Source organism: Apis cerana, linkage group LG8 (assembly GCF_029169275.1).
Source record: "Apis cerana isolate GH-2021 linkage group LG8, AcerK_1.0, whole genome shotgun sequence".
In the NCBI taxonomy this organism is placed as follows: Eukaryota; Metazoa; Arthropoda; class Insecta; order Hymenoptera; family Apidae; genus Apis; species Apis cerana.
In genome coordinates, this window is record NC_083859.1 from 4,458,590 (window position 1) to 4,484,486 (window position 25,897).

Consider the following 25,897-nt stretch of genomic DNA (forward strand, 5'->3'; position numbering starts at 1 on the left):
TAGAAAAATATGCTCTTTGTTCGAACAGTCACGGTTAAAAGTACAAAGAGGTTGGCGAAGTAATTCGTTCGCTGGTTCTGCTTAACCTAGTCTATTGCCTGCAAGTTTTTTGCATGCAAAAGTTGCAAGTGCCTCCACAGGCACTATGAATACAAGCGATGGTAAGGAATGGTAGAAATGAACAGTGTGTTCATCTGGCCGACAGCAAATGAAAGTTTAGTGGATAAAGTTAGTTCCCGGGTTTTTTCATATGTTAAAAATTTTTTCACAAGGTGAAAATATTTGCAACACGCGACTGCTAGACACTTTGGAATTATAATTTATAAACTTGTTTATGTTGACTCTTTCCTCCTTATTCTTCCCTCATATTTTATAACAAACGTTTCATTTATTATTTGGGGATAAATACGACTTCTCGTGACGAGAATTCTAAGAGAAAAAGAGAGAAAGAAAGAGAACCGTGTGGAATATGAAAATTAAAAAAAAGACAAACGAGCAATCTTCCCGATGAAAAATACGAGAAATCGATATTGATATAATAATCATTTTAAAAATAAAATCTTAACATCTTTTCTTTAACCTATGAATAATAATAATCGATAAATCATAAAATAAAGAAAATTGAAATCGTGAATGGTTGATGATCAAATATCTCTACGAGATTCATTAAGAGAAATAAAGAGGGAGAAAGGTATTAAAGATATTACAATTCGACTCGGTTCATCGAAACGTTAATTTCGAACAAATTACCGAATCTATTACTCCGATATCGATAAGAGGATATAATTTAAAACAGATATGTTTCGTGTTAAAGTAGATAGAAAAGGAATAATTCTAGAATCTAACACTATAACTATACTTTTACTAAAACTTTACAACGTTTTTGTTTGTAATTCGAATGTTCCACCAACAATTTTTACGCATTTCATTGAATTTATAAGAGGAAAGCACTCGATGAGATTTTTTTATATTAAAAATGATAAAATTTTATTCACTTACCTTCGAGTTTTAAACTGAAAATAGCAACAAGCGTATTATTTAACGTACGTTTAATTATTCCAAATGGATTTCCACATTTTCAATCATTTCGCAATAATCTAAACAAAAATAAATAAAAAAGCTCGATCCGAAATCGTTTCTTTTCCATCCTATTTTTCATACCTGCTCTCTTATTTTATCCGAAAGCGCGTTATTGGAGAGAAGACAATATCGGATATCGACAGGAACAGGATAAAAATTCAGTTTTAGACGTAATTAAGAAATCTTGGCGTTCGGGGCACGCTCTGTTGCTTTAACTGGAGGAATTTTCCACTCGCTCGTTCTCCAACCCCCTCCCTTCTCGTTTTGTCTCACGTCCTTTCACCGTTAATCTTACATTATTCTCAACATGGACGTGACCGTTTTTTCCAAGTTTTCGCAAGGCGAAGGTGAAGAATCGCGGGCACCGAGCTTTAATACGATGGAAATAGGGGAGGAATATGAACACCAGGGATGATTCGTTGTGAAAATATGAATCTTTTATGGCGCGTCGCCAAGATTAAACATAAAAGGGTAGAGAATGTTTTTTCTGCTAACGATAAAATCTATCTGACGATCGTTCTCGAGTCTGAGCAGACGAAAAATTCTACGTACGGAATATCTATTTGCGGATATTCGTATTGATTGTAAAAGAGTTTTTGATTCTCGATCTTGATTTCCGCGACGAAGATTGTGAAATAATCTTTAACGTGATTAATCTTTTTCATAAATTTTTATTTAAATTTTCTGATAACTGTAATAATTATTAGATACATTTATAATTGTATTATAATTACAACCGTATGTATTCTCTACAACGTATATTTCCTTTGCAAAATACTTAACTAGATGAGAGAATGATTTAGTTAGTTACTTTGAAAGAATAAAGAAAAATTGATATTCATAGATTTTAAGAGAAGTCAAAAGAAGGAGGGATAGAATACAGACAGAGAGTAAAGTTTGTTTCAATGAATGTAAAGTTAGGATGAATTGAATTTAGTAACGTTCCAACTCTTTTTGAGCTACTTTTAACTTTTCGCACGAGAAGGGAGTGTGCGATAAAATGGAGAACGAAGTTCGAAAAATTGCGTTCCGATACGTGAATCAGATTTGATGACGCAAGGAACTCGTGTAACCTGAAATTACACAAGTTTGCACGAGAGTGTTCAACTAAAATTTTCTTTCTTTTATTCCGATTGCATTTTCTCTCTCGTCGATGAATAATTTCTAATCTTCTAATCATTAATTTTTACCTTAAAATATAATACGATATAAAGTGATATAATTTTGTGTGGAAATTGAATAATATCGGTGAACGAAGAATGCAATACAATTCGTGTCTATCTGGTTGAAACGAATTCTTTCGCCGGAAATTAAAAATAAAAGACGTGGAAAGAAATGAAAGAGATTTCTCTAGCTACGTGATTGATAAATAAAAATTTAAATAGTTCAATAATCGAACTTTGAACTTAGCTTTTACATTTACTTACCTTTGATATGTTTGCAATGAAAAATATCTCAACTGAAAAATATGTAATAAAATAGATAATATAAATAACTGTAAAAAAAAACACACATAGAAAATATTTTAAATTTACAATTCAGAATTAAAAAATTCGAATAGAATTTATCGAGTTAGCCAATTATCAATACTTTTATTAATATTTACCAAATTGTTCTATCTATAATTTCGAACAAAAACAGACCTCATTATCTGTTCAATCAGCTATCAAGTATCATTACCACGTTCCCTAATGCCACTAATCCAACACGCATCGCGATATCAGGTGTATTTATCATCTCGAAGATCTCTAATTACTCGATCAACATAATATCCTAGGACCAAACACGAAATATCGATCCCCGCGTAAAACCAAATAGTGTACATCATCAAAATTTAATCAACGAAATCTTTACCCGATCGAAAAACAGTCAAATCAAACGGAAACAAAAGATCCAAGTATATATATAATTCCAAAAATATATTTCCCAACGTTTCCCAACGTTTGCGAGAGAGTGGTTTTGTTGTGAAGTGGATGAGAGGTGGTTAATTTTAATTCTTAACGCGTGTAATTCATGGAACGGGTTAATTGTGATTCTTAACGCGTGTAATTCGAAAGGGAAAGGGAGTAGTAGTTCGCCAAACTAAAAGGGTTGGGAAGACGAGGTTCTTCGAGGCGAAACGCGATGGCGCCGCTGACGAATGCAATGCAAATAGGGGTGGTGGTGAGGGGGGAAGAAGGAGAATAGCGGAAGCTTAATGTCTGGCTTCTTGGCAGTCGAAATAAATTAAATACGGTCTTACACCGCGCTCTCCTGTAACGGTTCTCCGGCACCAACGATCCCACCCGAATTTCATCCTCGTTTCGCTGCATATTTATTCAGCATCCACTTCCGTCCACCGACCCCTTTTCTCTCTCTACTCCTTCCACAGAGTACGGCTTGTAAATTAATAAGACGGGGTAAACATGCGACACGAACCGAAGCGCGAGCTCGAAACATGCTTGCTAATGGTCTCTTTCGTTTGGTGAAAAGCTGGATAGATGGAGGAGTTAAATGCGAGTTGTTGAGACTCGTAATTTGTAATATTGGCAGCATTATCTTAATTATATTTTATAATATTGTAGTAGTAATTAAATGACAGAGATATAATTCATATGGATATACGAGATAAATATTAATTAGTATCTTTAAATCGTAGTAATAATAGCTACAATTGATAATTTATGATTTTTTTTTTTTAAACAGTACTGTATCATCGAACTGTTCTTTTGTAATATTAATAGAAATCGATCGATCGACTATCTATTTTTAAATTTCGTAATTGTCTCGTTGTTTTCAACGTTAAATTACATTTCCTTACTTATCTTTATACTTTGCTTACCTCTTCCATTTACATACCAAGTTCACTCAATAAAGATCTCGCATAATCCTAACACTTTTCACCCGATTGGTATCAAAAAGGGTTAAAGATAGGGTTCATTTGTCCACGTAGAACAGAGAGAGGTTCCTTCGGGTTTATTGCAGACGGAATGTCACGATCGCGTATATATACGACGACCAACTAGCTAGAGATTTTCAAGAGATGACAAATACATCTGACATCACGATGTGTGTCTGCCTTAACGCCGCTGGACGTGATCCTCGAGCTACCCTCGTGAAAAAGAGCGCGCGATCCCGCTATATTTTACCACTGTAACGCAGTAGAGAGTTTAAGAAATCCAGCCGAAAATCTGCAGTCACCTATCGCTGCCACATTGCATCAGGTACTTTTGCGAATTCATGAATTTGTTCCCAGATATCTGCAGTTTTGCGTGTTTCACGATCGTGTTTTCGAGATAAATAAATGAACATCGTGTTTGAAATTTAAACAATTTTTGGGGAATTTATAATAGATATTAAATGTGAAAATTTTTCCAATTTTTTTTTTTTTTTTTTTTTTTTTTTACTTTAAAAGAGCAATCTTAAAAGAGCAATGTTATTGCGAATAGTTGTTTCGAAATTATCTGGAGGGTGTAAATGGTCGAAGCTTGGATAACTATAGTGATCAAAGTTGAGGCGCATATTGAAGATTGTTATAATAGTTCAAGATAATATTATGGATTAACTGGAAGTGGTTTATATGGTGCAAAGTTAGTTAATTAAAAATTTTAAACGCGGAAAAGGTTTAAAATAATTCTTCCGGTTAAAACTTTGAGTTAAGATTGAAAACAAAATATTGTAATCCTGATTAATAAAATTAAACTATTAAATTCTATTAAATTCTAAATAAAAATAATATAAAAAATATTCAAATTTGATTTAAAATGATACAAGATTCGTTTGAATAAGTAATTTTAAATAAAATATTGAAATAAAATTTTTCTTTTTTAATTATGAATTATGAATTTACTTCATCTTTATAAATTACTTTTAGTAAATATTATCAATATCGAGTTTCATTTCATTTCATTTCATTTCCTTTCAGACGGTATAAAAGCAATTATCGTGAATAATTAGCACTGTTTCATAATCAATTTTAATTAACGAGTAAACCAAACATTGATTATCACGAATATCACGTTTCTTCGATATTAGATCTACTTAAGCAGACTTAATAAATAATGGTACTCACCCTACAGTTCCATCATCCAATTCGCGGTTACATTAACCAGGATAATCTCGTCCCATTTGCATGATTTTGAATGAAAGGTACGCGAAATGTCTGTAATGTAAATATATATATTTTTTTAATACTTCATGATAATTGAAATTTCTGCTAATATAAATATTAATGTTAATTAATATGTCAGATAAATACGAAATAATATTTATACAAAATTTATACTACATCTATTTAAATATATATTATTATTTTAAGATTAAAAGAATAATCATAGAATTATTTTAACGAATTCCAACGAAAATTTCATGCAAATCATTTTCTACTTCTGTAGATAATAAATATGCAAGAAATGCATACACATTATTTAAAATATTCCTTCTTACGCGTATCTTTCTGTACGATAATAAATAACTTTTTAACGAACTTTATATAATACATATAAAATAAAATAATAGAAAACAATCGCATAAATTCGATGATCGAAATACATTTACCCGCATTGTGCTTTAAAAACATTTCAAAAATTCATAACACTTCCATTCCGTTCTATCATCCTTAATTAACAGCCGCATAAATTATCATCTAATCTCATTAACACCAATATTCCTTAATCTTCGTATCTAGCTAGCTTCTCTCACGAAACACGCCTCTAAAATAATCTCACCCTTAAAATCCTAATCACGATCCCCGCTAATTTCCCCAATTATCACGCCGATGTTGCACTCTCTAATCCATCGAGCGCCGATTATCGCGTGGAAACCTAAGTACATTAAACCGTCTTTTTTCCTCGAACGACGACGAACACGAGGTTGCAGAGCCCTCGAACTGCAGAAACTCGAGATTCTCGAGGGGGTTAGCGAGAGCGACGGAGCGGTTACTCGAACCGGATGATTAAATTCCCAAAAGCAGTCGGTGCACGCTCGCGATTCATCCAGGAGTGGTGTAGTTACAGCATGGCTCTGCGTGGAGAAGACCTCTGCGGCTTGTGCCTACAGGTGCAAAGACCTTGAGGATGCAGCCTAACGTAGCGAATCTAATCCTCGAGGAAGTCGATGTATTAACGAAGCGGTATGCACAACGGGTGTCGGGATAATCGAGTTTAATCTATACCCTCGCAGTTTCACCGATTTATTTCGCCGAGAAATTTCGATTTTTTCTTAGAGGGACAGCTCTTGCACGATACTTTTCGCGTGGTTAAATGAAAAAGGATCGAAGGGGGAATTTTTTTCATTTGAAAAATTTGAATTTCCATATCTCTCGTTACCGATCATATTGTTACCTATCTTTTAACGTTCCATCGTTTGGATGGACGTTATCTATCCATCTTTATTTGTAATTTTTATAGAGATACGAGTAATATGAAATTCACATTTTAAAAATCAATGCAATATCGTATGAAATATAAAAAAAATTGTCAAAACGTCAATATTTAATTAAAACAACGTGTATTTGTATTTGTAGAACAGGTTGAAATTCAATCACTGTTTGACTTGGATTGATTGATCGTTAACCATCGATTGAAGATTGACGACAATCTAACTTAACCCCATTGATTGAGTTTCGACTGTGATCAATGGCTAATTATTTAGTGATTATTGACTGACTATTGGCTCATCATCGAATGAGCTTTTGACTATCCATTGATTCTCGATTGACCATTGATTAATCATTGACTAATCATTCACCATTGGCTGACCATTTATTGACCATTAACTAACATTTGGCTGAATATTCGATTGACATTCGATCGCTGATTGAGATCCTGCATCGATTGATTAACCATTAATAAAAGATTATGGAAACAAATTTTTAACGAGTGATAGACACTTTACTTTGTCTTCGAAACTTTAAATATTTTTTTAAATAACAATAATTCGATAAATGAATTATTAATCGTTGAATTATCTATTGATTTAGAAGACAAGAATATGAAAAACGTACGAGCAAAATATTTTATGGCGCGAAATTTATCGACGATCATGCGTTTCTTCTTCTTTTTTGATTGCGTCAGCTTTGCTTTTTACGATCTCTACTTGTCGCCTTTACACGGTTCTCTCTCTCTCTCTCTATCTCTCCATTTTTTTTTATTCGCTCGTTGCACTTCCCTTCGTGCAACTAAAGGCGAATACACACCAACGCAATTTTACCTGACACAGGACTCAAACCTTGTCGTTTATTTTGCAAACTTATTAACATCGTTTGGCTTTGACGGCGTTCCTCTATTCGCGACATTCGTTTCCATACCTACTATCACGTGTCGTTGAACGTGCAAAGGGATGTTTGACTAGCGAAATGACTGAGTTTAAAAAATTTAATTCCTTATATCTCGCGCTTTTCTATTTTCCTAAACGCGTTTTTTCAATTTTTAATTACTCTTTTTTGTATAAATATTTATATATAGTTCTTCTTTCCAGAAAATTTTATAGAACAAAAAAAATGCTTTATAAAATATTTTATTTTGTTTATTATTCTGATATTCATCATTATTTTTTATTCTTTACGCTTTAACAATTTTTAATTATTATTGAAAATCTGATATATCCCAGAAAATGAATGCTGAACATACATAAAAAAAAAAACTACTAAAATATTTTCATCATTTTTTTCACTAATTTGTCTTTTTCTTCGATAAGGGATTCTTTGAATATTTTTAATAATTATATAATAATAATAAAATAATTAAAGCAAGTTCGCATTTCATTCATATAATAACATTTCGTACATAGAACAAAAAGTATAAATCGAATAAATTGAAAATTCTGTTCGACAAACAGAAACAAATAATAAATGGAAGAAACGCATTCCGTCCATCGATAAACAACAATAAGATTTTTAGATTCAGGATGATTTTCAGCTGTTCACAAACATAATAATGTTCGTTCGAAAAAAAACATGATTCGATTATGAAATCGGTTTTAAACGAGAGAAGAATCGTATATCACAAGCATCTTATTGAAATTGATAAAAGTTGGACCTTAATTTAATAAATAAGTTTCAAATATTTCTGTATATCAACCTTTGTGTTTGTTTCAATTTGTACAATCACCCTTAAATTTTGTTCTCTCTTATTCAAACTTTATATATATATATCGATGCATACTAATTTCGAAAGATTTTAATTTTAAATTTTGTAGAAACGTGAATATGAAAATAAAAGCGAAGACGAAGAGCAGAAAGAAAAACAATAAAAAGAAGCGGAAAAGAGAACAAGAAAAAAGTACTTGACACAGAGCGAAAAGGAACAGTGATAACGAGCAGATAAAAAAAAGAGAGAGAGACTAAAGATACATAAGGAGAAATAAAGAAAAGAAAATGAATAAATGAAGGGGATTAACTAAGCGTTAATAAAATAAGCGAAAAAAAACGAAGGTTTCGTGCTGCTTCTCCATCATGTACGAGAAACTATCTCGTTTGCAAAGTGAGAAAAAAAAAAGAAAGAAAAAAGAAAGAAAACGACGCACGAGATGAGAGGAAAAAAGAAAAAAAAAGAAAGAAAATAAAAAGAAGCGGAGCGCAGAAAATGCGAGAGACAGAGAGGATCGACCGATACTTTTCATTCTGCTACATCAACCATCAACCCTTTCTACCTTATTTCCTTTTCCAAGGAAGATACGTTGGAAGGAATTCTACACGACACAGTTTGAGCACTGTCTTGAGAAAAATCCCTTAACGGCATCGAAGTTTCGTCACGGCAAAACCTCTGGAGTTTTGCCACGAGATTAAAGCCGGTATCCTTCGATTCGATACCATCTCGATATCGGCCTTTCTGTGACTAATATTGAAATATTTATCAAGCTCTAAAACTGAATTGAATTTGATAAACCCCTCGAATATCTATGTTAGTGTTCGAATTCGATGAAATGACATTTACAAAATTCAATATTTGATGAATATTCATCGATGTTGGCTCAATATTGCAAAATGTTTGATGAATATTTTTTAATGGATATATACGCAGCTTTTTTGGATAAAAATAAAACGTGAAAAATGCAAAAAGCCGTATCGAATATGAAGTGGAATAAATGAATATTGGTTTACAATATTCGGTGATTTTTACAATTGAACTTACGTAATCTAATTTCGTACAAATAAGTTAATGCATTAATTATGTATAAAATTATTATCTACGTTTCAACATTAATATTTATTTGTATGAATCACGAAAATGTAGAAGATAGAATTTATGTAAAATTTAGTATATGTAATGCTTTTCATATAAGCATAATTTTATTTCGTAAGCAGTAGCTTAAATTAATCCTAAAATATACATTTGTTTATTGCAATTTATGTTCACAACAGAAAGTTATATTTTATGTTTATCCGCTGATGAATTTCATATTTCTCGTAATACATTTGAATATATATATGTAATACAAAAAAAAATTGAAAATCTGAAAATATCTGAAATCTAACAAGTAATATGCATATCTGTATTAATATCTATTCTAAAATAAAAATAAAATCACTCTCTATATGGAAGTCGTATATATTGGTCGTAAGAATTATCTATAAGAGACTATTTAATTATTAAAAAATTCCTTTCTTTATTTTTTAAATTTATAAAAGATTTTAAATCTTCTAAAAGAAGAAATGTATTAATATTTGTATTACAAAATAAAAATAAATTCATTATATTAATTTTAATGTTAAGTTGTTTCGATTCTTTTTTAAAATTAAATATAGAATTCAATAAATTTTATAAAATGTATAAATTTCACAAACAAATTTCAAAAAATATTTAATTTAATTCAATGCAGTTATTGCGAACTGCATTAAATTTCTCTATCTTGCTAATATTTTGAAACGATCCTCTAAAATCACTTCTGCATTACGATCCGACTATTCCGAAGGCAGAATAACAAAAGCGCTCCGCAACGCGACCGCTCTCTTATATATATTCTATTTCCCCACCACTGCTCCACAAAGGTCGCGATAGTTTAATAGCTTTCTAATTTATTGAAATTATATTAATAGTTAATTAAATTTGCAATTTATAATATTTATTAAGTTATCTCTGAGTTACAATATGATTATTTATTAACGATCCTATATGTAATTTTTATAATTACAAAATAATAGTTGTTAATGTACGTATTGCAATATTTATATTTTTTTTCATTATTTATGAATGAAATAATTAACAAATTTATGAATTTGACCGTGAATTTTTTGTGAAGAGTGCAATTTAAATATTTCTGAATTTAATTACTTTAATTATTTTAAATGATTATAATTAATTAACTTTTAATACGATTTCTGAATTAATTAGAAATTTTTTAAACAAGTAGTATACGCATTTAAATATTTAGTGTTATAAAGACATCATTTTCGAAAAAAGAATCCCAATAGAGAAACTATTGATCCTACCTTAAATCTTTCGCTTCGTGCGAATATTTCATCGAGGGTGAAAAATGTAATCTTTAGAGTTACGTGATCGGAATTTATATCTTCGTAAATATCTTTCGTGCAGACATAGCAATTTAATATACTGTCAAATATCTAATATGTTCCTATATTTTCCAAATTTTTTCTTTCATTTTCCAAATTTCTTCTCAAAAAAACAAAAAAAAAATTCTTAAACGTCATAATAATGATCCAGTTTCTCTTACATTTTTGTGTCACATCATACACCATATACATTATCTAGTCCTCTACAATTATCATTTACATACAATTACATACAATTAAAGTAGGATAGATAAAGTATTAATTTTTATTTTTTCCAAGTTCTGTTGAAAGAAATATAATTCTTTATCAACATAAAAATTTGCTTCCTTCTAAAAATATGGCACGTGTCTGTTTTCCATTTGATCTCTTCTCGACTATTTCGAGCATTTATATCATCAATTAACATCTTTTTGCCACGTCCACGGTTCCTGTCCGTCCGCACAAAGGTTGACAGCTGAATTTCTTCGAGTGGTAGTCTTGTAACCGTCTACCAAACTGCCATCTCTAAAATGTAGCAGGTGGCCGTGTCATTGCGAAGTTGAAAAACCAGTTTGTCGCCGGAACAGACCTCGCAAACGCCGATTGCGCTTTTTTCCCCTCTTTTCACCATTTTCATTCTCCGCTGATAATTTCGCATTTTTCCACAATTTATTCGCGAAATCTTGAATATCCGGAAAAATATCGTACATATCGAACATGGAACGAACAATGGAAACTTTTCGCATTCTTCTCATCGTCTCACGTGCATTCCGTGGTGGTTTCTCATCGTGAAACAGAGATGCCGAAAATGCTCGTTCAAAGTGAATCCGACCAGCGTTTGACGGGAAAATAAACAGAATTTTGTTTTCCGATATTTTCTCTCGCCACTTTTCATTTTTCCCCCAATTCATATCACGATTTTGATCGACTATCGAATTATAACTTAATGATTTAATGGAATTTGATTAATATTGACGAGTATTATAATTAAATCGGTTGATCAATTCTGATTATTTCAAGATAATTATATAGAAATTCCTTTCAGGAAGGAATTTCTATATAATTTTATTCTAATGGTACTGATTTACGGTAAAAAGAAAAAAAGTTTTATAACATATTAAAATATTTGCATCGTTAAAAGAGATTTCTCATAGTTGTTGAGAAAAATCCTATAAAGATATTTTTGATTTTATGATATTAAAGAATAAGAAAAAGTTGAGAAAAAATGTAAAAATAAAAATATCGAATATTTTTTTCATTTATTTTTAATTAAATAAGAGATACATTTTAAGTTATCCCCATTATTCTATTATGAATGTATTAAATATTATTTCCAACTTATTTATTCCAAATTCGAAATTTTAATATTTTTCTACTTATTATATTGCAGATAACTCATCGATCTTCTTTATGATGCTCTATCAACGATACGAGGAAATGTAAACTTTCATGCAGGAAGCTCGGAGTTGACAATACAGGCCAGACAGAAGTTCCTTCTATTCTTCGTGATCGTATTCTCTTCCGCATTTTTTTTTTTTTTTTTTTACCCTTTGGCATAACTCATTTCCAAAGAATTATCGCGGAAGAAAAACGAAAAATTCGTAAAATTTGCGTATAAATGATATTCTCCTGCTTTATATAAGAAACAACTCGTTAAGCCTCTTAAAAAAGTATATATTTACTCGTAAATATAACGAACGGAAGAAAGAGGATTTCAATAATCCTGAATTTGATGTATGATTTGAGTATCTTTACAAAGAATAAATCTATAAAATGTTAATATAAAAAAATAACAATCGTAAATACTTGCAATTTTATGATGAAAATAATTATTGTTGAAGAAGAATCATGCATATTCTTTCAAAGCCGTTTTGAAATTCAACTCATCTTCTATTGTATCGATTTCTTCCCAATTACAAAAACGAGTATATTCGCTCATATGATATATTAATCATCCGGCTCTCGTTATGATAATAATAGTATTATATTCGTAATGCAACATTTGTGTAATAATGTTCGAACAAAATCAATAAAATTTGTTGTTTATCATTATTACTACAGTATCATTATTATAATACTATTATTATAAATTTAATATATATGATATTTATAAAATTGTATAGAGAAGAATAATAATAAAAAATAACATTTCCACAACCATCATTATTGCATTTATAAAACAACAAATCACACAAATTTCTAATGTACAAACAATTTTCACAAACAAAGAGAGAACAAAAAAATTCACTTATACTTTTGCTTTCAAACCTTTTCATTATCAAACTCGTTACCCTTTCACAAGAGAATTAATTAACACCGATAATTCGTGACTCGTAACTTTTAAAAATTTCGCTAATAATATTACCTACTTCAATCCTACACAAGTGCCCTAGCTTTCAACTTGTACTCGAACAAAAACTCGAGTTCTAAAAAGATTCAACAACCATTCATCGGGGAATCTTAGTTTTTAACGAGAGATGGTTCGAGCACCAGCCACGAGTCGCGAATAAAAATCATGAAAAATCGTGCACGCCACGATGTTCACGAGAATCATGTGAGGGAGGATGAAACGGTGTCGGACGTAGAAACGAAATAAAAAGTACAGTCGTGAAGGGACAATGGGCGGAGGAGAGAAACTCAGACAACGAACAGCCTCGATCTATTCATACAATTAAAGCGCATTCGCGTCGCGAGAGCTCCTTGTTTCCGCTTCCTTTCGAGCGGGATCGAGGTTGGATCGTGTTGCGATTATTGCGCGGATGAACCGCATTTTAATAAAGACGACTCCTATCGCGTGTACCAACCCTCCTTTTATCTTTGTCTTCCGCCTCCACGACGTTTAACACCTGCGAGTTGAACGCTTCCTCCGTGTTCCTTCTCTTTACGAAAAATCGATATCGCAATTAGTCCCATCGCACCTTTTGTGCGCGATACTGATAGAAATTGTCGCGAAGATAGGAACTCTTCGTGAAATAATTAAATTTAATTGAATTACGGATGGAAGAATTAGATATTTTCATGTTTTGGAGTTTGTTCAATTGAAATTATTAATCAAGAGTGATATAATTGATTGAAGAACAATTGATTGAACGAAAGATTCTTGAGGTTTTTGTATTTTTGATGAATTTATTTTGAAGATGGATTTAATTTTGTTATATTTCTCTATGAAATTTTTATATTATGTATATATATATATATTAATGTTGCTTTTGAAAGACAAATTTTAATATGTAGAAAAGTTTATAATATTTTAAAGGAAACTTCAATACAATATTGATATTAATTTTTTTTTCTTAAAGTTAAAATAAAAAATTTATTGAGAAAATGTTAAAGATTTTAGAGAGACTAAAAATAAAATTGAATTGATCGTTTATTGGGAATGAATTGAATTTTTTCCGAAATTTCTTTAGCTATTTCAAAATTAATCAATACTAAAACGAATGGAAAAAATTCTTTACAGTTATGAATCAAAAATAATATCTGATATGGATAGAATGAAATGATTTTTTTATATATCACTTAATATGCACGAAATATTAGTTACATTTAAAAACTTTATTTTACTGGATCATCCAGTATGTAGGAATATTAAGAAAAAACTAAATGGAAGTTACTAGTATTGCATCCGGCAACATAAAGAAAGAAAAATACCTAGGATTAGATTTTCTGAAGTTTCGCAAGCTTATCATTTGATTCCTTCAAAGTTTTATGAATCTTTTATTGATATTTTATAAAAATTTGACAAGAAACAGAAATTTTAAGTTATAAAAATTAATTTTATCAATATAATCTTAGTACAAGACTGCATATAAATTCTCAATAAGAATCTAATTAAATTGTATTCAATTACTTTTTGAAATATTTCTATTTAACGTGCTCTTATAATAATTATAAAAAATTAGAAGTGATATAATTCACATTCTTGGTCGTAGGATAGCGCTAAATATAAGAGCGATCAAAATCAATTTTTTATAGCAGTTTCCACTCTATAGTGTACTTTTATGGTATTAATGGGAATTTTGGCTTGATAAAGGCACATCCCTGATGCAATAAAGTTTTATGACAAGAACTGTCAAAATATTAGAATATTGAATTACACGCGTTCATAATTTTTATAATGGACTTTTAGTAAATACAAAGTCACGTGAGTGTAGTATTTTGTTTTCCTCTATAGTGGTAGTAATTACACTATTTTTTTTTTTTAAGTATTGTAATTTTACGAGTGATTTTAACTAATAATAAAATAAATAAATAAATAAATGAAATATAAGAATAAATTTTCTATTAAGCATTTAGAAATATTAATAATATCATATCATTTATATATTATAATTATTAATTATATCATTTATTTTATTTAATTTTCCAATTTCAAACTTATAAATGAAATGTCCAGGATTTCATCAAAGGAGTATTTTACCCCGACATTTATAATGTCATCTGTACAACGGGCTTTTACTCAAAAATTGAGTAAACAGCATGCAGCTGATGTTAGACGTCAGATTGCTACCTCTACCTCATATTCTCGTGATCTGTCAAAAAGTGGCAGTTCATTTTCAGGTTTTTCTTCTACGGTATATATTTAATATTTTAATTTCTAATCTATAAATTATAATTTTTATATCAATCTAATTAATATAAATATCTTTAAAGATGTCACTTTGTGAGGTATTAGAACCATTAGATTATGAAGAATTCTTGGCTCAACATCAGTCAGTTCTTGATCGTGATCCTCTCAAATCAATATTAGATTTTCCACCTGGAGATGTTGAATTAAAAGTTGTAACAAGAAAAATCAGAACAGAAGAGCCAATTGTGCCTCATGAGTCTTTGTAAGATTTTTTTTATTTTAATTAATTAATTAATTAATATAATTAATTAAGTTAATATCATTATTCTAATAATTTAAAACTTATAAAATTTTTTAGAAATACAGTATCACCATATGTCAGAAGATGTATTGAAAGTTTTACCTCAGACTGGATAGTTGTACATAGAAAATATAAACGTAGAGTTTCTCCTATAGCAAGAGATAGATTACTTCAGGATACTCCAAGACAAGATTTTGAGGTGCTTGATTAAGAATAAAATATGTATATCAAATAATTAAAAAATATATTTAAAACAAATATAAAACAGGTGGATCAAGAGGATACAAATGGTTCAGGATCACCAAATGAAGAGGAAGATTTATCTAATTGTGGAGATACACCAAGAGGATCTTGGGCAAGTTTGGATTTAAGGCATTCACAACATGATCCTCTTCTTCCAAGTTTATTGGACAGAGTCTGTCCAGAAACTATTGATCAAATGAATGAACAAAAACGATCAGAAGATCGTCAAGTGAGTATGCATGAACAAAATCAAATTTTATTAATTCTGATTTATTGATATTTATTTTAGGAAGCATTATTTCCACTTTATACACCTCCAACTTCTCCTGACGACGAATGGCAAGAAATCGGTATAGCGCCCGAACCTACGGAACCTTTTTCCCATAAAATTCTTGTCAAATGTCTCCAATTGAAATTGGAATTGGAAGTTGAACCTATTTTTGCAAGTTTAGCTTTATATGATGCTAAAGAAAAAAAGAAGGTATTTGAAGATATATACATATATAGTATATATGTATTTTTTTTCAAATAAATTTTAAATTTTTAGGTATCTGAAAACTTTTATGTAGACATGAATTCTGAAGGTTTAAAAAGGATGCTTGGTAGTCACATTGCATACAGTGATGCCAGTACTTTGGCCAGAAGCTGTGTTATGAGTATCAGTAAACCTAGTCCAGATTTATTTTTAGTTGTTAGACTTGAGAAAGTATTGCAAGGTGATATCTCAGAATGTGCTGAACCATATTTACGTGAAGATAAAAATAAAGAAAAAGTAATCACACAAATTATAACTTGTTAAAATATTAATGTACTTTATAAGTAATAAAATTAAAAAATTGAATTCAAAATAGGTAAGAGCAGCTGCTGCAGCTGCATGTGAGCGTTTGGGTCGATATAGAATGCCACTTGCATGGACTGCTATTCATCTTTCTGGTGTAATAGGAGGTGGTGGAGATACAGATAGCACAGGAAGTGCTGGATCTTTAGACAGAAAATCAGGTGGATTGGAACAGTGGCGTAAAAAGGTAGAACCTCCAGCAAGAAGAGGATCTTTAGAAAGAAGAAGTTCGGATAAAAGACGTAGTTGGTCACCAGATGATTTTGCTAATTGTCTTGATACATTTAGGTAAATATTTTTATAATTTATTTTATATCAAATATATTTATTATTTTTAAATAAACATTAAATTATATTATTTAATTTTATAGGCCTATTACATTGACTGTTTCAAGTTTCTTTAAACAAGAGAGTGAACGTCTAAGAGACGAAGATTTATACAAACTTTTAGTCGAATTACGAAGACCTGGTTCTAATTTAAAGCGATTGAAATGCCTACCAGGAATATTGAAATTAGATCTTAGTCCTAGACCTGAAGAACTGCCTAGATGCTTGGATCCTGATCTCAGAAGATTAGTTCCATATCCAGATGAGAAAAGTCGACCAGTTAAAGAGATACTCGAATTTCCAAGTGAAGTTATTTCACCCGATTTAACATATCGAAATCTTCTATACATTTATCCAAAGGCAAATAATCGTTTAACTATTTATTTTTTATTTTCAGTTTAAAATAAATTAACGAAATCTTATTATTATATCTTATATCTCAGGAAGCAAATTTTAGCTCTAGAACTGGTTCAGCGCGAAATATTGCCGTAAGAATTCAATTGATGGGCGGTGAACAAGAAGCTGATGCACTTACAGCTATTTTCGGAAGATCATCGTGTCCAGAAATGACTCACGAATGCTTTACTTCTGTATCTTATCACAATAAGAATCCAAATTTTTACGATGAAGTAAAAATTCGACTTCCTGCTGATTTGAGTGCAAAACATCATTTGCTATTTACGTTTTATCACATTAGTTGTCAGAAAAAAGCAGAACAACCAAATGTCGAAACTGCTGTGGCGTATACGGTAAGAATTATAACATATAAAATATTTAATATTGGAAGAAAAATTACTTTTAATGTTTCTTGTATTTAGTGGTTACCACTTTTGAGAGATGGACACTTACAATCAGGCGAATTTAGTTTACCTGCTATGCTGGATCCACCACCAGCAAATTACTCATATATTGCACCTGATGTTCTTCTACCAGGTACAAGATGGGTGGATGCTCATAGAGGTGTTTTTACTGTAATTTTAGAACCTGTTTCTAGTGTTCATCCCCAAGACAAATACATTGATAGGTAATACAATTTCAAAATACCAATATTCATAGAATAAATTGTGAATATAATAAAAGTAAACAAATGTGAAACTAAAAATTATAGATTTTTATCACTCTGCGGTTTCCTGGAAACCGGCCAAGTGCCTCCGCGTATTGGTGAAGCGGGAATGGAGTCCGAATTAAAATCAGCCTTGTTGGAATTGGCAAGAGCATCCCATTCTGCCCTCGTACGATCGCTACCTCAATTGCTAGATCAATTAATATCTTTATTAGTACGACCTCCGACATTACCGTCTCAACCACTGAATGTGGCAGCTACAGTATTCGAGGCAATAGGTTTATTGGTCCGAAATATTACCAATCTACCCGATGGTCAATTAGATGCTCATGGAAGACATGCACTTTTGGCTACCTACGTTGCTTATCAATGCTCTTTACCAAGAATGACTCATGCACCTGGCATTATTCGAGCTCAAAGCAATCCTGATCTACCTTTAGAAGATCTAGAAATGGAAGTACACTCACGAGGATTGGATCGAACAGCATCCATGCGTCAAGAATCACCTTCCATAAATAGCCAGCCTACCAGAAGACTTTTACACGAAGAACTAGCGTTACACTGGGTCGTATCCACAGGGCAAGCACGAGAATTAGCTGTTACTTACTCGTGGTTTTTCTTGGAATTAATTGTTCGTTCTATGGTTGTAACACTATCGGAAATGGGTATGTTGGATGCTCCAAGAAAATCTAGATTTTCTCCCCAATTCTGTGACGATGTGGCTACACTTACCGCAGCACTCACTTCAGAAGTGATTTCACGTTGCGGAAAAGAGACTAGAGTACCCAACAATCTAATATCAAGTTTAGGCAATTTTCTTTCTGATCTATTATCGATAATGGATAGAGGATTCGTTTTATCCCTAATTCGTGCTGCCTGTTGCTCTCTTTCGGATGCCTCTATGCACATTCCTGATTCAGCTGCACTTTACGCGTTGAAATTAGATCTAGTGCGAACTACATGCTCTCACGAACACTATGTGGCATTAAATTTACCATTTGGAACTGGATACACGTCAGGATCAGCACCAGCTTCGCCTAGTCCATCGACCGGAAGCTCTGGTAGTTTAATATCTACCCTAGTGCCTGGAGATCGAGCTAGATTTTCTGAACTTAGTCAGGAATTTCGACAGCAACATTTCTTGGTGGGAATCGTTCTATCAGATTTATCTAACACTTTAGAGATACCGAATCCTATGCTCCAAAATAAGGCTATTGGAACTATACGACATCTCATGGCATGCCACGATGTAGATTCGCGATATTCTGATCCTGCTGCGAAAGCCAGAGTCGCTGCATTATATCTACCACTTCTGAACATTATAATGGATGCTCTACCTCAACTCTATCATTGGGATTCGAAAGATAAGAGCGTCTATCCTGATGAATCTGGATCTATTACACAATCTGTGGCATTAGCTATAGCTGGAGGAGTTTCTGCAGACACAGCAGGCACTCAATGCAGAGTTTCTTTAAGTTCAGAGGCTACAAGACATCTTTTGATGTGTGTTTTGTGGGTACTTAAGGGATTGGAACAATCAGCATTAGCACAATGGTGCTCAGAATTAAGTTCCAGAAGAATATTATGCCTTCTTCAAGTTTTAAATATCGCTACTGCAGCTTTTGAATATAAAGGGAAAAAAGCCTTGAAAAGACTGCCACCACAAGCTGCAGCTACGAGTGATATTCGATCTAGATTGGAGGACGTGATTCTTGGTCAAGGAAGCGCTAGAAGCGAGATGATGTTGAGAAGAAAGGAGAGAATGAGTGGAGACAAACTTAGATGGCGTAAAGATCAGATGCCTTATAGGTATGAAAAGTTTTAAATTTGTAAAAATTTTGAAACAATATTAACAAAATTTAATATTTAATATAATAATAATATAATAATTATATAAAAAATATAATTACTTTGGGATTTTAAGGTCCTGTGAACAATCTGAAGGGAGAGCTGTGGAACAAGATGCTCATATAGAAGGTGCCTTAGCAGCAGAAGCCTCTTTGGTAGTTTTGGATACTTTAGAAACAGTTGTTCAAGCTGATGGAGGAGGAGGTATACAATTTTTTATCTATATAGAAATTCTATACGAAATTCTATATTTTTGCATTCATAAAATTATAATATATTATAGGTGCAGTTGTAGGAGCAGTGTTAAAAGTGCTTTTGAGAGCATTAGCAAGAAATCAGAGTACATCTGTGTTACAACATATGTTTAATACTCAACGAGCTTTGGTATTTAAGTATCATAGTGCTCTATTTGATGAGGAAAGCGAAAGATGTGGTGATTTGTGTTTAACATTACTTACTAGATGCAGTTCACCCTTAAGTGCTGTTCGCAGTCATGCTGCTGCAAGTCTTTATTTATTGATGAGACAAAATTTCGAAATTGGAAATGTAATTATTCAATAATACATTACTTTATGTACATTAATTTATATATATATTAATTAATTTAATATTTTTTCAGAATTTTGCTAGAGTAAAAATGCAAGTTACAACATCTTTGTCAGCTCTTGTTGGAAGAGGAAGAGCTCCAAGTGAAGGAGCACTTAGAAGAGCATTAAAAACAGTATTGGTTTATGCTGAGAGGGATACAGAACTTGCAGATACAAGTTTTCCAGAACAAGTGAAAGATCTTTTGTTCAATTTGCACATGATATTATCTGATACTGTTAAAATGAAAGAATTTCAAGAAGATCCAGAAATGCTCTTAGATCTCATGTACAGGTATTAAAATTAAAATGTATAAATAAGATGTGAATTATGAGGTGAAGGTGAATTAAAACAAAAAAAATTTTATAGAATTGCAAAGGGTTATCAAGGTTCACCAGATCTTAGACTCACTTGGTTGGCAAATATGGCTCAACAACATATGGAAAGAAAAAATCATACAGAAGCAGCTATGTGTTTGGTACACAGTGCTGCTTTGGTAGCAGAATATTTACATCTTTTGGAACCAGGAGGTGGAGGGCGACCAGTAGGAGCTGTTGCTTTAGCACCTGTTACTCCAAATGCTTTAGAAGAAAGTGCAGTAGGTGATGATGTGTTAGCAAGAAGAGAGGAAGGTTTATGTTTAGGACCAGATTTTTCAGAAAGTGGCCTAGCTGGTTTATTAGAACATGCTGCTAATTCTTTTCATGCAGCTGGAATGTATGAAGCAATTCCTGATGTATATAGAGTGCTGCTTCCAATAGCAGAAGCTGCACATGATTATAAGAAATTAGCCAATATTCATGGGTATATTTTTCATTTTTTGAAGAATTTATTGTTAAAATAAATTATTTTAATTTAATTTAATTTAATATATAATTTCTCTGATTATAGGAAACTTCATGAAGCATATACACGAGTAGAACAATTAGCAGGAAAGCGAGTATTTGGAACATATTTCAGAGTAGGATTTTATGGTGGACGTTTTGGCGATCTTGCTGGTGAAGAGTTTGTTTATAAAGAACCTACTTTAACGAAATTACCAGAGATATTTTCGAGGCTTGAAAATTTTTATGCTGAACGATTTGGTAGTGAGAACATTGTAATAATAAAAGATTCGAATCCTGTGGATCCTAGCAAGTTAGAACCAGATAAAGCTTATGTTCAAATTACATATGTGGAACCATATTTTGAACCACATGAATTAAGACATAGGCCAACTATTTTTCATAGAAATTTTAATATCAGTAAGTGCTACTTTAAATAACAATATACAATTTCGTTTTAATTTCTTATTATAATAATTTTAATTTATGTTTAGAACGATTTGTATATGCAACACCGTTTACACCTGGAGGTAAAGCTCATGGAGAATTAAGAGAACAATGCAAACGTAAAACTATTTTAACAGTTGCTACACATTTTCCTTATTTAAAAACAAGAATTCGCGTAGTCGCAAGAAAACAAATAGTTTTAAGTCCAATTGAAGTTGCAATTGAAGATATACAAAAGAAAACTGCAGAGGTATGTATAAAAAAAACAATTAAATCTTATCTTTATACATTTTTTTTATATAAACTTGAATTTATTGAATCAGGTTGCTGCAGCAACAGCTCAAGAACCACCAGATGCAAAAATGTTGCAAATGGTTCTTCAAGGTTGCATTGGAACAACAGTTAATCAAGGACCTGCAGAAGTTGCAGTTGTATTTCTTTCTGGATTAAGAGAACAGAATGCACAACCTACTAGACTACAGCATAAATTACGACTATGTTTCAAAGATTTTTCAAAGAAATGCTTGGATGCTTTGAGAAGAAATAAAAATTTGATTGGACCAGATCAAAGAGATTATCAACGAGAATTAGAAAGAAATTACCAAAGATTAACAGAAAGACTTTCTCCTCTTATTGCATGGAGGTATGGGAAATTTGATTAAAATAAAATAATTTATCCTAATTTTTTTTCTTACATATTTATTTTTTTATTTTGTATTTTTATAATATAGTGGACCTTCATTAACAAATCAACAAAATATGCCATCAACATCTCCACGTTGGTAAAATAATTGAATTCTGCTAATGAAGAATTACCAAAGATCACTAATGCAAGTATTTAGTGTTCATAAAATATCAGCAATGTGTGCTCCTTACAATATTGAAATAGACATGCATATTATATTCATATCTATTCACTTTTTATAATGATAAAGCATTTTGAGCTAGTTTATGTAATATTTCTGCCTTAGATATTTTAAAAGCATAAAACAATTTAGTACTACATTTATTTGTAAAATAAGATTAGGTTATTATATTAAAATCGATTACTAATTCAATTAGAGAGAAATAAAAAGAACTCATTTCATACAATCAATTTTTTGATAATAATAAAATAGAATTCCTAATTTGTATAGGAATTGCTTTCTTCTTCTTAAACAAATATATAGGAATTGAAATTTTATTTTATATAGCTTTTTATACACTGCTTTTAATTAAATCTTAATTAACATAGATAGGCAAGAATATCAATATTAAATTTATAACAATAATTTTATGTAACTGCCTTTTTAATAATTATATAGATAAGTATTATTTTCAGCTATGTATGAGACATTTTTACAGCTAATAATTTATAAGAATATTTAATATGAACTAATTTATTTTACATAATGATGCATAATTTACTATTTAGTATATAGAAACTAAATGTCTATTCATATATTTAACTTTAATATGAAAGCTGTGATTTTTCAATTAAACATGAAATGATAAATATTATCTTGAAATGATCGTAGAAACTTATAATAATAGATTTTTTGCAAAAATATGTCTTTTTATAATAAATAAATAAATTTAGTTATTTACAACGATGTGATTCATATATAATAAGAAAATTCATTTTATTTATGACTAATATTTTATATGTGACTAAATCTATTATTAAAAGTTTCTTCAATATTTCAGAATGTCAAAAATAATTAATTCAGTATGAAAAATGTTTGAAGAATGGTAAATTATAACAATATATGATTAAAATCACATTTGCTTTTACTCTATTAAATATTTTAACAAACTATCAAATTTTCTAAAAATAAAATAAGCTTCTAACCAAAAACGCTAGCAATTTTATTAATTATAGCAATTATAGCATGATTCATAAAATTATAATTAATATTCAACTTAAATATGCATATTGATAATATAAATGAATATATGTTAAGATATAATATTGAAAAATAATAAAATAATATATGTTATTTCCATATAAATTATTTTATGGAATTAAATTTATTATTATAATATTAAAAATGCTTTCTGAATCTTCTTCAAACATTTATAAAATACGTTAAAAATCTACTACTAGTTGCTAGTACGGATAGCAATATACTTATATAAAATAATTTAGCGAAACTGCCGTGGATGTAAACTTTTTGTATGTCACAAAATATTCAAAATATATATCCATTTTATACTTCGCTATTTTTGAACTTTTCTTATTTTATTAAAAGGTAAAAATAATAAAAATATGACTCACCGAAAATCTGCCACTGCAACAATTTCAAAGCCCGGTAAAGAAAGAGGGCGTTGCTTCTTCTTACATACGTATCGTTAGATACATTTGAAAAATTACTAGTCAAATAGCGAACAAAATGAGAAGATATAAAACAAAGATTATTTATTAATTTGATTGAAAAAAATATTTTACATATTTCTTTTTTTTTTTATACATAAAAATAATTAAATTAAATGTAATTTCTTTCTTCAATCATTTATCACGGAAATTCAAAATTTTAAAAAATGCGGGAAAATATTCAAATGATTTAAAGTTTTTAAAATAAATAATTTGAATTATAATATACATGTATTGTATTTTATAGTTATATTTTATAGTTATATTTCGTTTAAATGTTTGTTCATTTAATACAGCTCGTTATTCATTATAACTAGTCGATAAAAATAAACGAATAATTAAAATAAAAAGACGAATAATAGATAAAACGAACGTATTCAGAAATCATGTGTTAATTATCGGAACGTTCACAGTGCAACTGTTTTTTTTCTTTTTTCATTAAAGCTATTCATTATCGAAGGTTCATATTCTTTAGCTCGGATACATTTAAAACGCGCTGTTACTCTAAATTAAACGTTCGAATCCGATTTTCGGCTTAATCTCTTTGTCTGCAACGAAAGGTTTGCGCGTAGATAAAGATATCAAAAGTTCAAAGGGGTACTTAATTAACACACACAAGTATTGATGTATATACGTATTACAATGAAACATTTTAACAGTCCCTGTATTTTCCATTCTAAAATGACCATTTAAAATTATTATTTCAATTTTGTTACATTGCATGCGGAAATTAGCTACTATTGAAGATAAAAGATTATAAATTTTACGCGAGAGCATTGAATTTTTATATCGTAGAAATTTAATAGAAATATTTTTTATTCAAACTTGTCAATCATTTTACTCATCAACCTGTAATAATTTTTAATAAATATATTTCTCTGTTTTTTCTTTCCATATAATATAATACAAAATTCTTTTAAAAAAAGCAAGGTAACAAAATTTTCTCGAAAGCAGCAAATGTTACAAAAAAATTATTCATAAAAATTTTCATAAATCACCAATCTTCTGTAACTCAATTGCGATTGATTATCTGATAAACAAAGAAAAAAAAATTATATCACAAAATTGATTAACTGCTTAACAATCACTTTTCATTTCGTGAAATTACGGTACATATAACGGTATAAAAGCGAATACATAAAAATTATTCGAATGTCTCCGTAAAAATAATATTCCCTAAGAACCCTTGTGAGGAATGCAGCCAGCATAACCGGCAGTTCTAATCGGCGTATCGTCGGTCGCTAATCCGTCTAATCTGTCCCCAAAATGAAATAGTTGCGATTCTTTCAACGGCGTGCACCCTCGCGACGCGTTTAAGTGGCTGGAAACACTTGACCCCCGTGAAACGACAACGGGGGGACTAGTAGTTTACAGCAAGGGGGATCGACGTTCGAGGGACAAAGTGACTGTCGAAGATACGATCGTCCTTCCCTTTAATCGGCCACGGCAACATGCCGGCTGACCTTTGATCCGGCACCCTCCCGCGCACAAGAAACGTTTAATGAATCCACGCCAAATTCCTGATGCTTTGCCCCGCTCGTTAACGCGTACATCGTTGGATGTATCGAGTTTGATCGATTCAGCATCCGTGAACGATGGAGCATAAAATCTTGTGTTCTTCTATTTATTATATATTTCTGAAATGGAATTGTACGTAGGATTTCTTTGCAAATATACCTAATTTTTTGAGAAATAACTAGGAATGGGTGTGCAAGTTTAATTAATCGATTCAAGAGGATCGTAAAATAATAATATATTTAGAACTCTTTTCTTTTTATGGTAATGGTTACTTGGTTACCTGGTCTGTTTAAATAAAATCTTTTAATCCTAGAGGTATCTTTAATTTTATGATAATACGAAAAGTAGAAAAAAAATGAAGAGAATAATAGGAGAAGATGCGAAATAAAGAATCCTCAAAGATTAAAACGATTATAAAGTGCTCGAAACAA

At 30.7% G+C, this 25,897-nt stretch overlaps 2 protein-coding genes and 1 long non-coding RNA gene across 4 annotated transcripts in view; 2 read left to right on the top strand and 1 right to left on the bottom strand.

Annotated features, from left to right (window-relative positions):
- Nucleotides 1-12,339, top strand: part of LOC107995359 (uncharacterized) — a 184,122-nt gene extending 171,783 nt beyond the window's left edge. Inside the window, exon 5 of the mRNA XM_062078190.1 lies at nucleotides 11,940-12,339. Coding sequence (XP_061934174.1) covers nucleotides 11,940-11,992 — 53 coding nt within the window. The 3' untranslated portion in view covers nucleotides 11,993-12,339. The remainder of the gene's footprint in view (nucleotides 1-11,939) is intronic.
- LOC133666555 (uncharacterized) lies at nucleotides 4,438-23,902 on the bottom strand. Its single transcript, XR_009830849.1, has 2 exons — nucleotides 23,853-23,902; nucleotides 4,438-5,221 (listed from the first exon to the last, which is right to left on the bottom strand). It is a non-coding gene; the product is annotated as an uncharacterized LOC133666555 (long non-coding RNA).
- Nucleotides 14,535-23,797, top strand: LOC107995348 (dedicator of cytokinesis protein 7). Of its 2 annotated transcripts, XM_017052806.3 has the most exons (20): nucleotides 14,535-14,693; nucleotides 14,946-15,123; nucleotides 15,203-15,381; nucleotides 15,478-15,619; nucleotides 15,689-15,892; nucleotides 15,953-16,144; nucleotides 16,211-16,435; nucleotides 16,515-16,789; nucleotides 16,873-17,188; nucleotides 17,272-17,577; nucleotides 17,647-17,852; nucleotides 17,937-19,700; nucleotides 19,816-19,943; nucleotides 20,023-20,285; nucleotides 20,359-20,618; nucleotides 20,694-21,128; nucleotides 21,216-21,568; nucleotides 21,643-21,845; nucleotides 21,919-22,238; nucleotides 22,327-23,797. In XM_017052806.3, the coding sequence occupies exons 2-20, from the start codon at nucleotides 14,983-14,985 to the stop codon at nucleotides 22,379-22,381; spliced, it is 5,967 nt and encodes a 1,988-aa protein (XP_016908295.1). In that variant the 5' UTR covers nucleotides 14,535-14,693; nucleotides 14,946-14,982; the 3' UTR covers nucleotides 22,382-23,797. The 2 variants fall into 2 exon arrangements, with proteins under 2 accessions (XP_016908295.1, XP_061934172.1); XM_062078188.1 differs by lacking the exon at nucleotides 14,535-14,693 and having other exon boundaries at nucleotides 14,710-15,123.
- Nucleotides 23,903-25,897: the final 1,995 nt, after the last annotated feature.

Coding starts and splice junctions, on each gene's coding strand:
- LOC107995348 (XM_062078188.1), top strand. CDS start 14,938: ATGTCCAGGATTTCATCAAAGGAGTATTTTACCCCGACATTTATAATG. Junction 17,578..17,646: donor AAACTGCTGTGGCGTATACG/GTAAGAATTATA, acceptor TCTTGTATTTAG/TGGTTACCACTTTTGAGAGA. Junction 17,853..17,936: donor CAAGACAAATACATTGATAG/GTAATACAATTT, acceptor TAAAAATTATAG/ATTTTTATCACTCTGCGGTT.